General features: G+C 45.4%; 1 protein-coding gene across 1 annotated transcript in view; it reads left to right on the top strand.

The window, feature by feature from the left end:
* Positions 1-8,164: 8,164 nt before the first annotated feature.
* The window catches only part of onecut3a (one cut homeobox 3a), a 20,880-nt gene continuing 11,740 nt past the window's right edge, over positions 8,165-17,304 (top strand). The window contains exon 1 of the mRNA XM_035648800.2: positions 8,165-9,766. Within this exon, the coding sequence (XP_035504693.1) occupies positions 8,731-9,766 (1,036 nt within the window). The 5' untranslated portion in view covers positions 8,165-8,730. The remainder of the gene's footprint in view (positions 9,767-17,304) is intronic.

Genomic DNA, 17,304 nt, shown 5'->3' with positions numbered 1-17,304 from the left:
ATATGATTGCATATTGAATATTATTTGGGACTTTGACTGTTAGTTGGATGAAACAAGACATTTGACGACGTCACCTTGAGCTAATGATAGTCTCTATTCCCTAACATTTTATAGACAACCTCGTAATCAATTATTTAACAAAGTATTAATCAGATTAGTTGTTAATCAAAATAATTGTTAGTTGCAGCTCAGCATGCAGCATATTATCTGTATACGATGAAAATAAAGAGCAGGAACAAGGAGGAAAGCAAGTAACATACTATACTGCACATTTCTGAGTGGGAAAGTAATCATAGCCAGGGGAGGAAGTGAGAAGGGTCAATGGACCGATACTTGCCGATACTCACTCCAAGATGACAGTGGAAAGAAAAGGTAAGAGAGACTAGGATAGAAGTGGATGCTAATTCCTACTTTTCAGTTTAAATAAAGATTGGAGCTGGATAAAAGCCATTAAGGGAGAAATCAGACAGGGCATGCTATGTAGGACAAGAGCTGACTGCAGGGAGGTGAGTGGTGGGATCGATACTCAGTCGATACGCTCAACACCCAGCTCTGCACACACATTCACACACACACATATACACAGAGAGAGAGAGAGAGAGAGAGAGAGGGAGAGAGAGAGAGAGAGAGAGAGAGAGAGAGAGAGAGAGAGAGAGAGAGAGAGAGAGACAGAGAGACAGAGAGACAGAGAGAGAGAGAGAGAGAGAGAGAGAGAGAGACAGAGAGACAGAGAGACAGAGAGAGAGAGAGAGGGGGGCATGTGGTATTGCCAGGCATCTGCATGTTTGTGTGTATTTGTGTGTATGAGAGTGTGTGTGTGTGTGTGTGTGGAGCGGTGACAAATGGAGAAAGGCAGAGAGCCGGAGAGAAAGAGCGCATGCAATATACAATTAACTCTCTTTTGAGTGAGGGAATATTAAACACAGGCTGCTTGTGCGGACTGTAATTTGTAGTGATAAAAGTATTAAAGTAAAGCACTTGGACTAAGATGGAAGGGTGGACAGCTGCAGAGATGGATTTATTTTCGGAGCCACGATACAGTTAACAAAGATAAATGTTTCAAAAGAGCGTCTTCAGCCCCAACTGGAGCCGAAATACGACCGCAATCACTCTGCATTCTGTCCTCCCCTCCTCTCCTCTCTCTCTTCTTCTTCTCTCCCTCTTTCTTTAACCTTCTCCCTCCCTCATTTCTCTCTCGCTCTCTCCTCCCTGCCTCCTTTCCTCTCTCTGTGTAGAATTGATCGACTATGTCTCCTCAATCCATCTCTCCCTCTGTCGCTTAGCAACGGGTGCTCTATCGGGTGTGGAGGGTGGGAGTTGCACTAGGGGAGGGTTGGGGGGTATGAGAGGGGTAGTGTTGGTGGAGGGGCATGTATGGGTGGTGGTGGTGGTGGGGTTAAGCAAAAGCCAGTTGTACTTGATTCCACATTTATTCTGACTGCAACGGGTTTTGCTTTCATACCGTGTCTGAGGTTTTACTTCTTGGCGGATGAATACAAAAAAAGATTTACAAGATAACAAAACGATACTGGCAGAGAGATTTTTCACAATTTATTCCCACATCCACCTGAAAAAAACAAAAAAATACATCTGCTACAGCTGTAGCACATCAAAACAAATGTTTGATATCAGAGCCAGGATGACTAGTAGTAGGTCACTGGTTCTCTTTTGTGCATCTGAATGTTACAAATCCAAGCGAGCAGTCCATCGCTTTCCCCGAAGCTGTGTCACTGTTTCATACTGTGAGGCATCTCTGAAATCACAAAAGCATACTGGTGCGAGCCTGCACTTCACATTTATCTACGCCTCCTCTTTACTGTCTCCATAATACGGAATAAATAAAAAGAAGAAAAAAAAACAGGAGAAAGAAAAGCTTATAAATAATATTTTTCAGTTGTTGACATTTTTAGACCACATTTTCTGAATACAACTCTGTCACCTTGAAAAGATGCATGATTCAAATAGCCTGTTTCAAGTTATATCTAATCAAAGCAACTCTGTTATCATGGTAGAAAATTAATACAAAAGCTATGTAGTAAAAAAAATCCCCTCTAGCCATGAGAATTATTGTTGTGCTCAAACGCAGGAATATGATTTGGAAAACCAAAAGGCCATTTAAATTGGTCTGCGTACAATCCCTGAATTAGCATACATTAGGGAATAAGAATAAGTGCTTTGGAAGAAGCATTGTTCTGTTTTCAAGACCTTATCCTTTTGATCTACACTTAATGTTTGATCCCCTTTGAGGAAGATGTGTAGGCTATTCTTTAAGCCTAATAAATCCAGCGTTAGCAGTACTTAAGAGGGGAAAAAGCTGTGTGGTTTAAAACCACAAGGGCAGGGGGAGAAGAACAATGAGTAATGCTCTTAACTAGCTTGTGAGATAACACATACACATTACAATCTATAATCATTCTAATCTGCGATCTATGCAGCAGAATAAATGTATACGTATTAGGCCAATAGGCTGTGTAGAAAAATATGCATCTACATGGGAATCTATGATCACTTTAATCCGGCATCTAAAGAATCTGAAGAATGTCTGTGTGTGTGTGTCTGTGTGTGTTTGTGAATGTGTGTGTGTCTGTGTGTGTGTGTGTGTGTGTGTGTGTGTGTGTGTGTGTGTGTGTGTGTGTGTGTGTGTGTGTGTGTGCAATTATACCCACATTTGGACCATGTGCACTAAAAGTAATTTTGATGTGTGCCTATATATTTAGTTATAAATGTATTCATACAGACAGCTCTATGGACCAACACACACCCTCTCACCCTCTCTCTCTCTCTCACCCTCTCGCTCTCACACACACACACACACACACACACACACACACACACACACACACACACACACACACACACACACACACACACACACACACACACACACACACACACACACACACACACACACACACACACACACACACACACCAGATTTAACTTTAACGTCTGTGGCTCAAAATAATTACAGTGTCAGTCAAACACAGACAGTCAGTGGATTGCAAACATAAATTAAAACAAAAAAAATTAATCCAAAGGTGTTCAGTTAATTTGCTCCTGTTAACAAATCGAGTCTTTTCACTCTCTGTTCAATTTAAAATGAGGAGTTCTGTCAAATAAGTGCATTATCTATCCATCTGTATATGTGCATGTCTGACCACCAGTCTATTGTATTGACGTTCAATTCCGAAACAGTTTTTACATCGAGTATACCGTGTGCAAATCTATATTCCTCTTTTTAACAACTAAAACAAAATATCGCACAAAGTGGAGAGAATAATTTACAGTCCAGAGTCACAGGGCACAATCAGTAACACAAAATATATATACACACCATCATACACACACAGTAAGTGTGTAGATTAATACCATGTGGATAAGAATAAGACAGTTTTTAATTTTAATGTTTATCCCTCTTCTCACTTAACTTTAGTTAATTGTAGTTTTGTAATTGTGTCTTCAGATTTAAACACACACACACACACACACACGTGTGTAAATATTATATATATATGTGTGTGTGTGTGTGTGTGTGTGTGTTTGTGTGTTTGTGTGTGTGCACAGAAATAAAAAGATCACATTAATAAAATGACAAAGATAACTGGTGGGTATCTTATTTAAACCATTGGTGCAAACATTAGAATTGAAACACTCTTCTCGGGCCTGTTGACTCTTATTTTTCATTTTTGTTGACAACAAAACAAATATCCATCCCCGTGTCATCAGCTCGCAGAGGCCTTGCCAGCTCAAGTGTTGTCCGAGAGAAACCGAAAAAAGCAAAGTTAATCCGTATAACATTTAGTGATACAGCCCAATCAGATCGATAGTCTATCGAATGTGTTTGTGATTAGTAGCTCTATTGATTGACATGACATCATGTGATCGCACCTGAGTGATGGTTATTTCGCCAACATCTTGTCAGAGTCCAAATAAATATGTTGGACTTCAATGACATTCATGACATGAAAAAAATATTTTTTCTTCAAATTGTTATTTCTATTCCAAGATTGCATTTTCTTTTTCATTTACGTGAACAACCACACAGTCGAGCTTTGTTTGGAAACATCTGTCTTCTGACTGATTGGTCAAATAACATAACTGAACCCACACAGCTTCATAGATGATAATCATACAGTAAAGTAGCACAATAAAAATAGTAAAACTATAATTTTAGGTGATTTTTTTTCCTTAAAAAAAAAAGCCTTTCCCTGAAAAAAATTAAAGATTCTGTATAATACAGAAAAACATGACGAGAATTTTAATAAATAAAGTAGTCTATATTTTAGGATGAAAATATATATACTTATTTATGATTTAAAATATACCAAGAAACGTCTTACCGTATCGATTATGGATTAGCCCTGTGGTGGGCATGCCAGGCCTGTGCTGGCACTCCTCCCGAATCGTTTTTTGTTTTCAAGCCGATCCGCTCTTACGACCAGCCGAATTAAAGTGTTCATTTCTAAACAAGTTGACTTTCATTTTGAGTGAAACCAAGAGCAGAGAGGAGACGTGCGTCCAATTCCTGCAGCCGATCGATCAGACTGCGGATAGATCGATAAGGCAACCCGGGCTATTGATCACCGCGGCCCCTCCATCGCTGGGCTCTTTCAAATGCAAATGTGCCAAAATAATAATCTATGGCAACACACTAATTCCTTAACAAACTGCGGGCAAACGCTCCACAAACAGGGCGATTCGATGTGCCTCTGTGTTTCAACGTTTAGGCCTTTTCGGATTTGGCCGCAGATCTCTGAGTGTGGATCACACTGTTTTAACAGAGGGCTGCCGTTTAAAGATTGAACAGGACAAACACGTAACATTCAAAAGGCAGGGTGACATCGATTTGGCCTGTAGCCTATTGAAACTTTGCAGAAAATGTTGAAAGGCAAAGTGATAAGTTAAAGGTCTAGTGACATAAATAAATAATTAACTCGACTGCATCAGGCAAAAGAGAAGGAGGGAAATGGTGTTTAAAGACAAATATTCTTTAAAAAAAAATCTAAATAACTGAAGGTTTACTGTTAAGTGAAAAACTGCAAATTAATAAAAAAAATAAACACACACACACACACACACACACACACACACACAGCGAGTTACTTAAAGTAGAGCCACAGGCAAACAAGGTAGATGTTGGAGTTTATTTCTCCCAACAAGGCCAGTGTGTGTGTGTGTGTGTGTGTGTGTGTGTGTGTGTGTGTGTGTGTGTTGCGGACGACGAGGAGAGCATGCAGCGCCCCGTCCCGCTGACTTGCTCAGAGGCCTGATCAATGCGACATTACTAAACACTGCTACTTAACTTTTGCCAATAGCCAGATTCAAGTAAATATACTTTAGAATACATTAAGCGTGATGCATCAGCCACGGAGTCATTCAAGAAGTCATGAAAAGATTAGTCTGTCTCTATCGAGTGATTCCCGGGGAGAAAGACGAGCCCGTGGGAGAGTTGGCCCGGAAGAAACTGCCTCATTCACGCACCGTGTTTGCTATGAATAAAGTTGCCTAAAATAAAAAGTTAATAAAAAGTTTTGAGGAAAGTAAAAACAAACAAAACCTGGCTCTTGCACAGTAAAAGTTCTCGTGTAAAATTTGGCTGGATGAAAATATAAAATATGTGAGTCTATTAATCATTTACTACGAATTAGGCTATGTCCAATAGCCTCACAATAATAATAATAATAATAATAATAATGTAAACACGTATAGAAATTAAATGTCACACGTCTTCCACACAGTGAGTGAGCAGCACTAAGCCAAATGAAAAGCTGCAGCTTAAACTTTCCGGCTGAGTGCACATGTGGTCGTTTCCTGTAATAAAACTGCTGAGACGGGTCACAACATGACGGAGAGAACTCAAACCATTTTAGCAGAATGCATTTATTTTTTGGCCACCATCGATCCTTCAGAAATGCATTGAGCTCAGCTACGAGGGTTCAGTATTGATTATTTGATCAGTAAACGACAGCAGTGCTTAAAGATAAAAAAAAAAAACTAAACGCAGTTGGGCCTCGCGGAAGACTGTGATGGAGAGAAGTGGTGACTGAGACAAACTGTGACACCAGACTCCTGTGTAGAGAAAAGTATTTCATGTTATTTAACAAATACATTGGTGAACAATCACCGCAGTGTGTGTGTGTGTGTGTGTGTGTGCGTGCGTGCGCGCGCGTGTGGTCGATGCCAACGCGGTGCTGGGGCCACCCCCTCGCCCGCTGTTAGGCTATTAATATGAAATAAATCACCGACTCTCTGCGGCATCGCCCCAGTCACACCGCAGATATCGACACAGTTAATATTTCATATTGTATTTGCCATAGGATATGCTTATTTAAGTATTCGAAAACAGTACATTAAAATACAAATTAAAACTGAGCTCTAGGCGGATGGATTTCTTTTTTTCTGGTGGTGGTGGTGGTGGGGGGGGGGGGGGGGGGGGGGGGGGTAAGCTGGGTTTTACTTTGCATCCAAATTTTATTTTGTCTTGAGCCATCTGACCATGCAAGCAGAAAGGGGGGGGGGGGGGGGTCTGATGTGAAGTTTACAAGTTCTTGGTGAAAGTATAAAACTTTCCGGCGCCTTGTTTTGGGTTGTAAACCCTGGTGAATTAGGAGCGAGGAGCCAGCAATGAAAGTTAACATCCATCACCACCGCGACCAATAAGCTGCTCTGGCCGGCTGGCTGAGCACAGATGACGGATTCGCTGCCGTGCGGGCTTCGGTAATTCATTTTCGATAGCGGTGGTTGCTGGGATCAATACAGGGACATTAACCCAAGCGGACACTGCTGTTCTCCTGATGGCACAAGCCAAAAGCCACAATCCCTCGTTGGCAATCAGCAAAGACACAGTTTTTAGGGTCATTATTTTGGGGGAAATAGGAGCTGCGTGCCCGGGCCCCCGGTACCAACATTCATCAGCGAACTTATGGATGGTCGTGACCTCACTGCTGGTAAACACTGGTCAGGGAAATTATTTTATGCAATTTGCAAATGATTAGTGATGCCACTTCCTGGATTGTTAGACTGTTTTCTTCCCCCAGCTCCGGGTCGAAATCCTAATGGGCTCATTTTGCATAACATCGGTGTAAATGCCACACACTTCTCACTTGGTAACAGTGTTCACTAAAGTTGCAGAGAGAACTGGAGGCCTACACACACACACACACACACACACACACAAGCTGTATATCGCAGCCTATATCATTTTCCACACATGGAATGTTGTGTTTCATTGAATTACTGCACTTCGTTGTACAGGTATTAATCGTTTACCCTCGATGAAGCAATATCCGAAACCAAAAAATGATAAAAGATAAATTGACTGTGTGTTTATAAAAAGACTAACTTCAGTTCATCTTCACACTCCTCTGTCAAATATTCGTTGGCACAAAAGTCCAGTCCTCAGCCTGCTGCAAATATTCACCAACCTATCGATGCATCTCCTGATCCATACCGCTGTACACTCCGACACTGATGGATTACTAACCTGGATGGACGTCAGCAAGCAGCTTTATTTTCATACAGAAGTTTGTAAGGCAAGGACAGTGTGAGGGTTTTTTTTAGAGTTAGAGATTTTTGTAGCCTGATTCCGAGGAGCAAAGGTGCAGAGCCGAAGGGGGTCAAAGAGCCCAGAGGCTATGGCGAAATGAAACTTAACAGATTTCATTCGGTAACATTTTCTGTATAGGCGAAAAATAAAATAATCTTTTGTGAGAAAGAGCCGAGTGAAAGCCCTAATGGCAGATAATGCACAAAAACGTGTGATCGTTTTTTTTAGATTTTGGAAAAGAGATGCAGATAATAGTTTCATCGGAATGTGATTACAACTAAAAACGTGTCAAAGGTCATCCACGCAGTCAATTGTCACGGAGAACCGGTCGCTTTCTTGTACAAATTCAGTATTCTTAGCCTGAGAATAAAGAGTAAAAAACAAAAAAAATAAAAAGCTGTTAGCTAAGACATTCTCTTGAAAATATATTGCGTTATTTCTTTTCACTGACACATGTCAATTAATATTTAACTTCGCGGAGAGACATCACATGCGTTGCTGGCGCCTTGTCAAAGGGTTTTTATCAGAGACAACAAGGAGCGAGTCCTTCTTATCCATCCCAGTGTAAACGTTGCACACAACAGGATTGCAGAGGACTGCACTTCTGTGTTTTTATCTTAACAAGTGTCTAATGTAATCTTCTTCTTCTTTTTTTCCTGGGGAATTTGAGGTTCAGTGTGCAACACGAACAACCCCATGACACGGGGGCGGTGACGTCAGACGGGCCCCAGACAGAGGGCGCGAGTGCGAGGACACTCCGCGGGGGCGCGCACATGCGCACAGGCTCGGTCTGACACCCCGACGTGAGCGCGGGCGCGTCAATATACACACGGAGAGCGGAGCGGCGCGTTGGGTGTAGTGGAAGGTGCTCCACAGCACAGAGAGACATCCGGGCAGGCGCAGACACCTCCACACACCGAGCAGAGGTTCGCGGCGCAGTTTGTGGGGCGGCCGGGACGCGATCTTTTTAAACCATGCTGGATTGACTGCAGAGAGGCAACTACAATCAATGGCTTGGCTTTGAAATCGTTGAAAATTTATCGGAAAGGAGTGTGAGACAGAGCGACAGCGGGAGAGGGGGAGAGAGAGAGAGAGAGAGAGAGAGAGAGAGGGCGAGAGCAGCGAGGGAGAGCGCGAGAGTGGCGAGGAGAGGAGAGGGGTGGAAATAAAGATCCCTTTCAACAATGGAGCTTACAATGGAAAACATTGGAAATCTGCACGGTGTTCCCCACTCCCACCAGAGCGACTTAATGAACTCCCCGCACGCGCGCCAGTCGTCGGCGTCGCATCGGAACTTGGTGTCGCACGGACGGTCAGCCATGGTGTCCAGCATGGCCTCGATACTGGAGGGAGCAGGGGACTACCGCACAGACCACGCTCTGTCCGGGCCCCTGCACCCGGCAATGACCATGTCGTGCGACTCCGGGATGAGCCTGAGCAGCACCTACACCACGCTGACGCCGCTGCAGCACCTGCCCCCCATATCCACCGTCTCGGAGAAATTTCACCATCCGCACCCACATGCTCACCATCATCCGGCGCACCAGCGACTCGCACCCGGCAACGTCAGCGGCAGCTTCACCCTGATGAGGGACGACCGAAGTCTCGCCTCCATGGGTAACCTTTATGGACACTATCCCAAAGACATGTCCGGCATGGGGCAATCCCTGTCCCCTCTGTCAAACGGTCTGGGGTCTTTGCACAGCTCCCAGCAGACTCTCAGCGCCTACGGTCCTGGAGCTCACCTGTCCAATGACAAGATGCTCTCCTCGGGGGGCTTCGAGTCCCACGCGGCAATGCTCTCCCGGGGCGAGGATCACCTGGCCCGGGGTCTGGGGGGCCATGGGGCCGGGCTCATGTCATCCTTGAACGGCATTCACCATCATAGCCACCCGCACTCTCAGGCAAACGGGTCCATGCTGTCAGACCGGGACAGGCAGACGGTGGTGGGAGGCGGGCAGGGAGGTGGGTCGGGGCAGGTGGAGGAGATAAACACCAAGGAGGTGGCACAGCGAATAACGGCGGAGCTCAAGCGCTACAGCATCCCGCAGGCCATCTTTGCTCAAAGGATCTTGTGCCGGTCCCAGGGAACTCTGTCCGACCTGCTGCGGAATCCTAAACCGTGGAGTAAACTCAAGTCTGGCCGGGAGACGTTCAGGAGGATGTGGAAGTGGCTCCAGGAGCCCGAGTTCCAGCGGATGTCAGCGCTCAGGCTTGCAGGTGAGTGAGGAGACAGCTCCCAACCTGAGTGATGTGGAGGGATCAATTAGAAGTCAATGTGGCGAGACTGTCAATACCTGCTCAAACAGACATTACTAGAAGTTATTAGTCGATTGTATCGAGGAGAACTTCATCATGACAGTTGGGGTGTTACATGTTTGGGGGGGAATCTATATTTTGATTGATGCTACAACAATCCACGATAGTACAGACGCGGATGTGCAACACCACGGGTGTTATAAACAAAAGAGAGGTGGCATCTCTTTGCAAGCAGAAGGGGTGCAAACCTGCACAGACACGTTTGTTTTTACGCACATATACATTAGACACACACACATACACACACACACACACACACACACACACACACACACACACAGACACACACACACACACACACACACACACACACACACACACACACACAGACACACAGACATACACACACACACACACACACACACAACCACTCACACACACACTCACACACACACACACACACACACACACAACAACACACGCACACACACAACCACTCACACACACACACACAACCACTCACACACACACACAACCACTCACACACACACACACACACACACACACACACACACAACCACACACACACACACACACACACACACACACACACACACACACACACACACACACACACACACACACACACACCTCCCTCTGTCTCTCACCCTCCGTCTCTCTCACTCACACACACAAAAACACACTGAGACCAAACAAAGGATGTGATCAAAATTGATTACATCTCGAAGGAAAAAAACTAACAAAAAAAGCCCAGCACCTTGTGATAACTGCTGCTGAAATATACCCAGTTTTACTTTGCACCAAACGAACTTGTTTTAATGCGCTGGCACTTCCCCTGTCACATAAGCGCGTCGTCGCAAACGAGGATCGTCTGAAGCCTGGCCAAAGAGTCGGGGGGGAGCGTGACCCCCCCAGTGGATCGATATTTAAGGTCCAGGGGTCCCCTTTCAGAGTGAGCGTAATAAATGATCGATTCGGATCTGAAAGACAGAGACACAAACAGATGCGTCTTTCTCTGGCCTCTGTTATCTCCCCTGCACTCACAGATACCCTGTCTCCAAAGTTGGTTGAGGGCCAGTGTATATATGAAGCACGAGGGGGCTCACCGGGACAATAACAGACGTCTGCACACCCCCTCTGTTCACTAAGGGACAATTTGTAACGCAAGCTTGGACACAAACCCCTCACTCCTTCTCCTCGTTTGGCTCCCTGGATGTTTCACCTACGTGATCCACTGTTCTGATTTATATCGCTCAAAGATGATCCCACTGGAACTCCGTGGTTTGAGCCCCCCCCCCCCCCCGCCCCCGCTGTAAACCCTTTAACACGTACAACCTGCTTAGCCTAAATGAAAACGGGAGACGCCGCAGTGGGGTTAAGGAGAGATGTGAGTGCGAGGTCCCCTCTCATCGATGTTTGCGTAAAGGCCCAGTTCAGACGTGCTGCGCTCCCAAACGTCAATCAGCTCTTCTGTGTCGTATTTCAGGGAACAGTTCAATTAAGCAGATATAGTGGCATATTTTAGTTCCAGTCAATGCCCTATTGAAAAGCACTTAATGGCATGTAAATTGTTCCTTTGCACATTTAGTGGGGTTCTGGTAAATAAAGATTTAAACACTCCACGATTGTCTCTTTAAGTGCCACTGCTGTTAAAGCTAATTAGGCCGTGGGGGTTTATATCTTCCACACGCGGCATCAGGATAAAAAAAACAAAAAACAACTCGCGGTTCGACTGACGTGTTGGAGTGGCAGTGACCACCGAGTGCGTATTTTAATGTGGTCTGGCCCAGAACAGCCTGGAGGTGTGGAGGTGTGTGTGTGTGTGTGTGTGTGTGTGTGTGTGTGTGTGTGTGTACATTTCTTCTCAACGCGGCTACGGAATAGAAATTAGGGCTGCGCAATTATCTACATTTGATCCATGTTACATGGTCCAATATGTAAATACATTTTTATCATATATTTTTTCAGTATTCTACTTGTTGAAACGATAGGCCCCAAGCATGTGTTGTCTGTTGCGAAAACATTTGGGTGAAATGACAAATGACTTGTATGTAAATGCACGGGGCAACATTTTACTTATTGCATTTAAAATCCCCATTATCCTCGGTCCGTATGTGGGCTGGGAGTATAGGGGGGGGGGGGGGGATGCTGAAAGTGAGGCTGGGCCATACTCGGTCGGCCACATCAATCAATAAATTCAAATTACTATTCCAAATTCATCACAGTCACACAAATCAATGCAGCTGCCCTGCTTAGCTAATGTGAAAATGCCAGTGTGTCTACGCGCGCACACACACACACACACACACACACACGCGCGCACACACACACACACACACCAATCTGAAACGAAAAACAGAGTCTGTTTGGCGGGAATGTGTGTCCTTCACGCTTAACATCTCCTAATGCAACGAGGGCAGAGACCCACATGCTCTCCCACCTATTGTGTTCCTCATATGCAGGACCACAACCCCAAGGCCACGCTGACAGGGGGCGGGGGGCGGGGGGCTACATGCATATCCTCGGCATCTTTAAGCACATGTGTTAGCGTGTTAGTCGACTACAGTGTTAAATAAATGGGCAGCCTCGTTGCAAAGCTGCACTAGTAAGAAAGACTCGGGCAGCGCGAGGTTTGGGAGGCATTTAAAGATCGCATTAACGATGAAAACAATTCGTCTTTGCATCTGTGTTGAATTCCACACTCCATCTCAATGTATTTGGTCGGGTCAATACAGCCCTGATCGATAAGGATAGCCAGTGCATCTATCAATTATCCCGCCTCAGCACTCTCTCCCATTGGTCTCTCCCCCGGAGCAGGGAGGGGGGTGGGGGGTGGGGAGCCGGAAAAAAAAAGGGGGGGGGGGGGGGGTGAGAGAAAAAGGACAGCTGTTTTAAAAGAGAAAGAAGGGAAGAAAGACGCTACATGCTGCAACACCGTTTGTGCTGTAATCACGTTCTGTTCCTTGTGTGAAGCACACGTTCCCCCCTGGGCCCTTCGGGGGTTTGGGTCACACAGCCATTCGTTTGCACCACACCTCACACGTCCCTCCAGACAAGCTGCTGGACAACACAGACAATAATGTGTTTCATCACTAAAACCCTCCTTGAATGGCGCCTTGTCATTCTCAGTATATGAAACACAGACAGTCCTATATTCGTCACCGTGGTACCAGATATTTCACCACACATTTCTTTCCCCCGTGACAGTGGTATGGTGCCATGGCATACCAAGGTCCCTCTCCCTAAATACTAAAAAAGAAAGCGCAGTTGGTTCATTACCATCTGAATGGCCGGAGCACGTGCCAGGGTGTGCACAGGTCAAGACCCACAGGACATGGAGCAAAAACATTGTTGTGAATGAGGGTTGGAGGCCACTGTTCACATTACAATGGACTACACGCGCAGTTTACACCACGAGCCCCCCCCCAAAAAAAGCCTTCCATGATTCTCTTCTATTGCCTAAAAAGATTTTCCTCATAGAGCTGACTTTAAGTTTTAGGCTGACGTTAATGATATTTTTTTTTTATAACTGCACGCCAAAAGAAGAATACAATAGAAGATAGAATGTAAAAACTGTCGCTTTTCTTCAAATTGAATACATTTATGTTGCTGTTTACTTCACCAGAAGAAGAATAACAAGCTATTTTTCCCCTCTACAAAGCACGACCCCCCCCCCCCCCCCCCCCCCCCCCCCCCCCCGCCCAGCGGTCAGGTTTTGTGGTTTCCAGGCGCTGTCCATGGTGCTGAAACATCCGCCCTGAACACCGAACAGGATCTTGTGTCCGTTTTGAGGACAGGTCAATGTGGTGAACTAGGGTTTTACCAATACATAGTTAATAGCATTCTTGTAGGCCCTAAACGCCATTATTTCATCCAACAGCTTCCACCCATCGATCAATATTACAATCCACGATCGCGTCCATCACACACACCATCCTGCATCCTGTCCAGTCCAGCACGAAGCCAACCGGGTTTTCTATTTAAATCACATCTCGAGCTTTTGTTTGTTTGTTTGTTGTGGGAGCTGCAGAATGAACTGGGATCCTCCCCAAAAATATTCCCAAAGCAACAAAAATAGTCAGGAGTTATTCTCTTGTTTTGGTCATTTGAGCCACGGATAATGGGGTTTAATTGGACAGGGCATTAAGATGTGAGTGATGCCGGGATAGGCTAATCTAAAACAGGATTTTTCTTCTTTTTTCATGGAGACATGGCTTGATGTTAGCCCGCGAAATGATCGATTGATACTTTAATAATTGATGTGTGAGGGAAAGATAGGGGAGTAAACAGTGCAGCTGCGGTTTCAGCGCCTCGTTGTTCGTTACGCACGAGCATCGTGTGCTGTAACCACCGAGGCACGCATGTACAAGCATCGCCTTCGAAATCCTCTGGTGGGAGAGCAACAGTCATTTTCTTGAGGTTATAGCTCGAGGCTATTTTGCTTAAATCCCGGGTTCAGTGCAGCTCATGGCAGATGAAATGACACCTCGCGCCGTGCATCATTATCTCTGAAGCCCTGTATGAAGGCGCCAGTTGTATGGTGGTGGAGGCTGAACTCAATTAATTCAACTTCAAATTGAGTAGCCTATAAATCTTCATGTTGTAGGCACGAAATTAATATTTAACATACACATACGGCCTAAAATATGATTGATTTTTGTCAGATTTTGGCGACTGTTTGCAACCACAGAGGCCATATAGCTTCGCCGCGTACTGCACGACTGTATTACACGGGACAATATCACCGCGGCAGCAGCTCCAGCCTGGATACGTGTCGCCTCCCCGCTCCTCCTCTCCCGGGTGTATGTGATCGGGGTGTAGAGTGCGTCTGCGCCACATTGTTAAGGCCGATCTGGCGAGCCCTGAAAATCTGTATCGATTTCCATTCCCCGGCCTCTCCTCTCCATCTCTGGAGCTGCGCCATGCAGCCATGCAACCCCCCCCCCCCCCCCCCCCCCCCCCCCCCCCCCCCCCCCCCACCACCTCCATCTCCACCATGCAACACCATTTCTCCCATTAACAGCTCAGCCTTCATAACACACACAACAGAATGACTAATGGGAGCAGCTCTCGGGCTGGCTTGTTGCGCACCGTGCACAACGGTCAAACGCCGACGTTAACACCTGAGCGGCGCCCTCCTCTTCCCGTGATGGAGCTGGATCAGCAGCAGCACGAGGAGTTCACAGTCGTTTAACCTCTTTGCGCTTGTTATACTTCCCAAACACACTCATCCGTCCCGCGCACACGGCCCTGACCACATGGACCTTATTTTTTTCCCAAAAAAATAACGTCGTTTTTATATATCAATCAGATTAGTCCAATTCCAATTCACACGGGTGGGGGTGGGAGGTGTGTGTGTGTGTGTGTGTGTGTTAGTGTGGTGGATGGGGGGTGGGCACTTAGCAATTAGAAATGCAGCAGAGGTCTGTACAGTCTCGAATACCGTCTCTTCTATTTTAGATGATCAATTCCTACGCTACTCCGTCGCCCCCTCGCCAAGCCGGATCGATAGGAGAGAATGACCTTTAAATCAAATTGCTGGCAGAGTCGACTGAATGCACGCGGCTAGCATCAAAGGGTTAATGGCACCGCGTCCCCCTCCCACCGACTCCTCATCCGCCAACCCTTCTTAGGCAAAAAAATACAAAGGGCCCAAACCTCAGATAATCATAATTCAATCTGCGTATTCGTCTTTTGCGCTCGGGAGTCAAATGGCTGCACTGCACACGAACAAAAAAATGATTTCAAGATACACGCTGTGAGTGCGTGTGCGTGTGCGTGTTGGTTTACATAAGAGCCTGTGCAAGTGACGATTCCAAAGAGCAGGCTGTTTGTGCAATTAAAATCTTGACCGGAGCACATCACATCAGTGAGTGGAGCTCAGGCCGGTGTTATGCAACATGTGATGCCCCAAAATCGGGGTCTGTTCCGTGCGTCCTCATGCACCCTATGCCCCCCCGCCTGCAACAAATCACACAGACACATTCTTGTGATGATCGAGGTGTCGCCGTCACCTCCTCCTCTAACCTGACCCATCCCAAACACCACAGAGTGACGTCACCACACTGCTTCAGCTTCACACTTGTGCTTTTGTATTTGTTATTGAGCAAACGTCCCAGATGTCAACGCTGCAGGTAACACGTGTGATCTTTGCGGATGAAGCGTGTCAGGTGTTCCCCTGCACGGGGGGGGGGGGCTACTTTTAACAGGACTACTTTTACTGGAAGGGCGGTTATAAATCTGCGTGCAGCGCCGCTGAAGCAGCAGTGAGGCGGCGATGTGTCCACACACTGGGCTGCTTATCTGACGTCCTGACAGGCCATCGCTTATTAAAGGCCCGATAATGGCTTGTTTAATGCTCAGGCTAAAAACAAAAGGCGAGGGCACTGTCCACGCGATCACGGGGAAGAAAGGCCACTGTAAGGTTTCTATAACAGCACGATGCCATTTAATCTCGCGATAGCTGCTAAAATCTGACATTTCTGGGAGAGAGAAAACAATCCTCTGATTTTGCACATCGGCATATGTTGGGGGGCGACGGGAGAAAGTAGCCAAAACGATCCTGCAAAAGCAAAGGAAGAATGGGCGAAATACATTTTCCTCACAGCACATGTGCTTTTCTATTTGACGGATAAACAATATTTTCCGAGCCAGTAAAAGATTAAATGAGGTGTTGAAATTGACTTTTTTTCTTTCTTTTTTTTTGCAACGCAGTGTGTAAAGTGTGTACAGTCGTTAAGTCGTTCAACAAATGAAACTGTCGGACATGGAGACAGAAATGTTCAAATTCTGCTGCTGACAAATGTGTCTCGGGCTTTTTTTGAAACGAGAGCCTGCAGAACCCCTCTGAGCAGTTCTACAGGGCTGATCACAACAAGACCGCACACACACACACACACACACACACACACACACACACACACACACAGAGTGTCGTACCCACAGATGCAACCCGAAACTCCGGTTGGGCAACCCCACACAGATCAACAAAGGAACAAAACGACTGTGAAATCAATTGATGAATGAATCGATGTCAGCCCATAAAGCCTTTGTATTACATGTTATTAAATATAACGAACTGGCTGCGGGTTATACTAAAATTATTAATTTGATTAATTTGTCTTTACTGAGTCGGTGAAAGGAAAATGCTGACGTATTGTTCATTCTGAGTGTGTGTGTGTGTGTGTGTGTGTGTGTGTGTCTGTGTGTGTGTAGATTGTTTAGTTTTTTTCGTTTTCCTAACATTTCAGATTTACAAAAACAGCAGTTTGTATTATTAATTTCGTACCATCAAATATATATATGCTAAAGTAATAATAACAAAAACGAAATAATAATAATAAGCAACAATGATATAGTGAATAATTAACAACAACTGATACAAAAAAGATTTCTTAATTATTATCATCATTATTATTAGTAGTAGTATTGGTATTAGTTTTAACATTAGTATTATTATTGATATCGTTATTATGTTG

The sequence above is a fragment of the Scophthalmus maximus genome, chromosome 13, assembly GCF_022379125.1.
Source record: "Scophthalmus maximus strain ysfricsl-2021 chromosome 13, ASM2237912v1, whole genome shotgun sequence".
Lineage (NCBI taxonomy): Eukaryota > Metazoa > Chordata > Actinopteri > Pleuronectiformes > Scophthalmidae > Scophthalmus > Scophthalmus maximus.
This window is presented reverse-complemented; position numbering and strand designations above follow the sequence as displayed.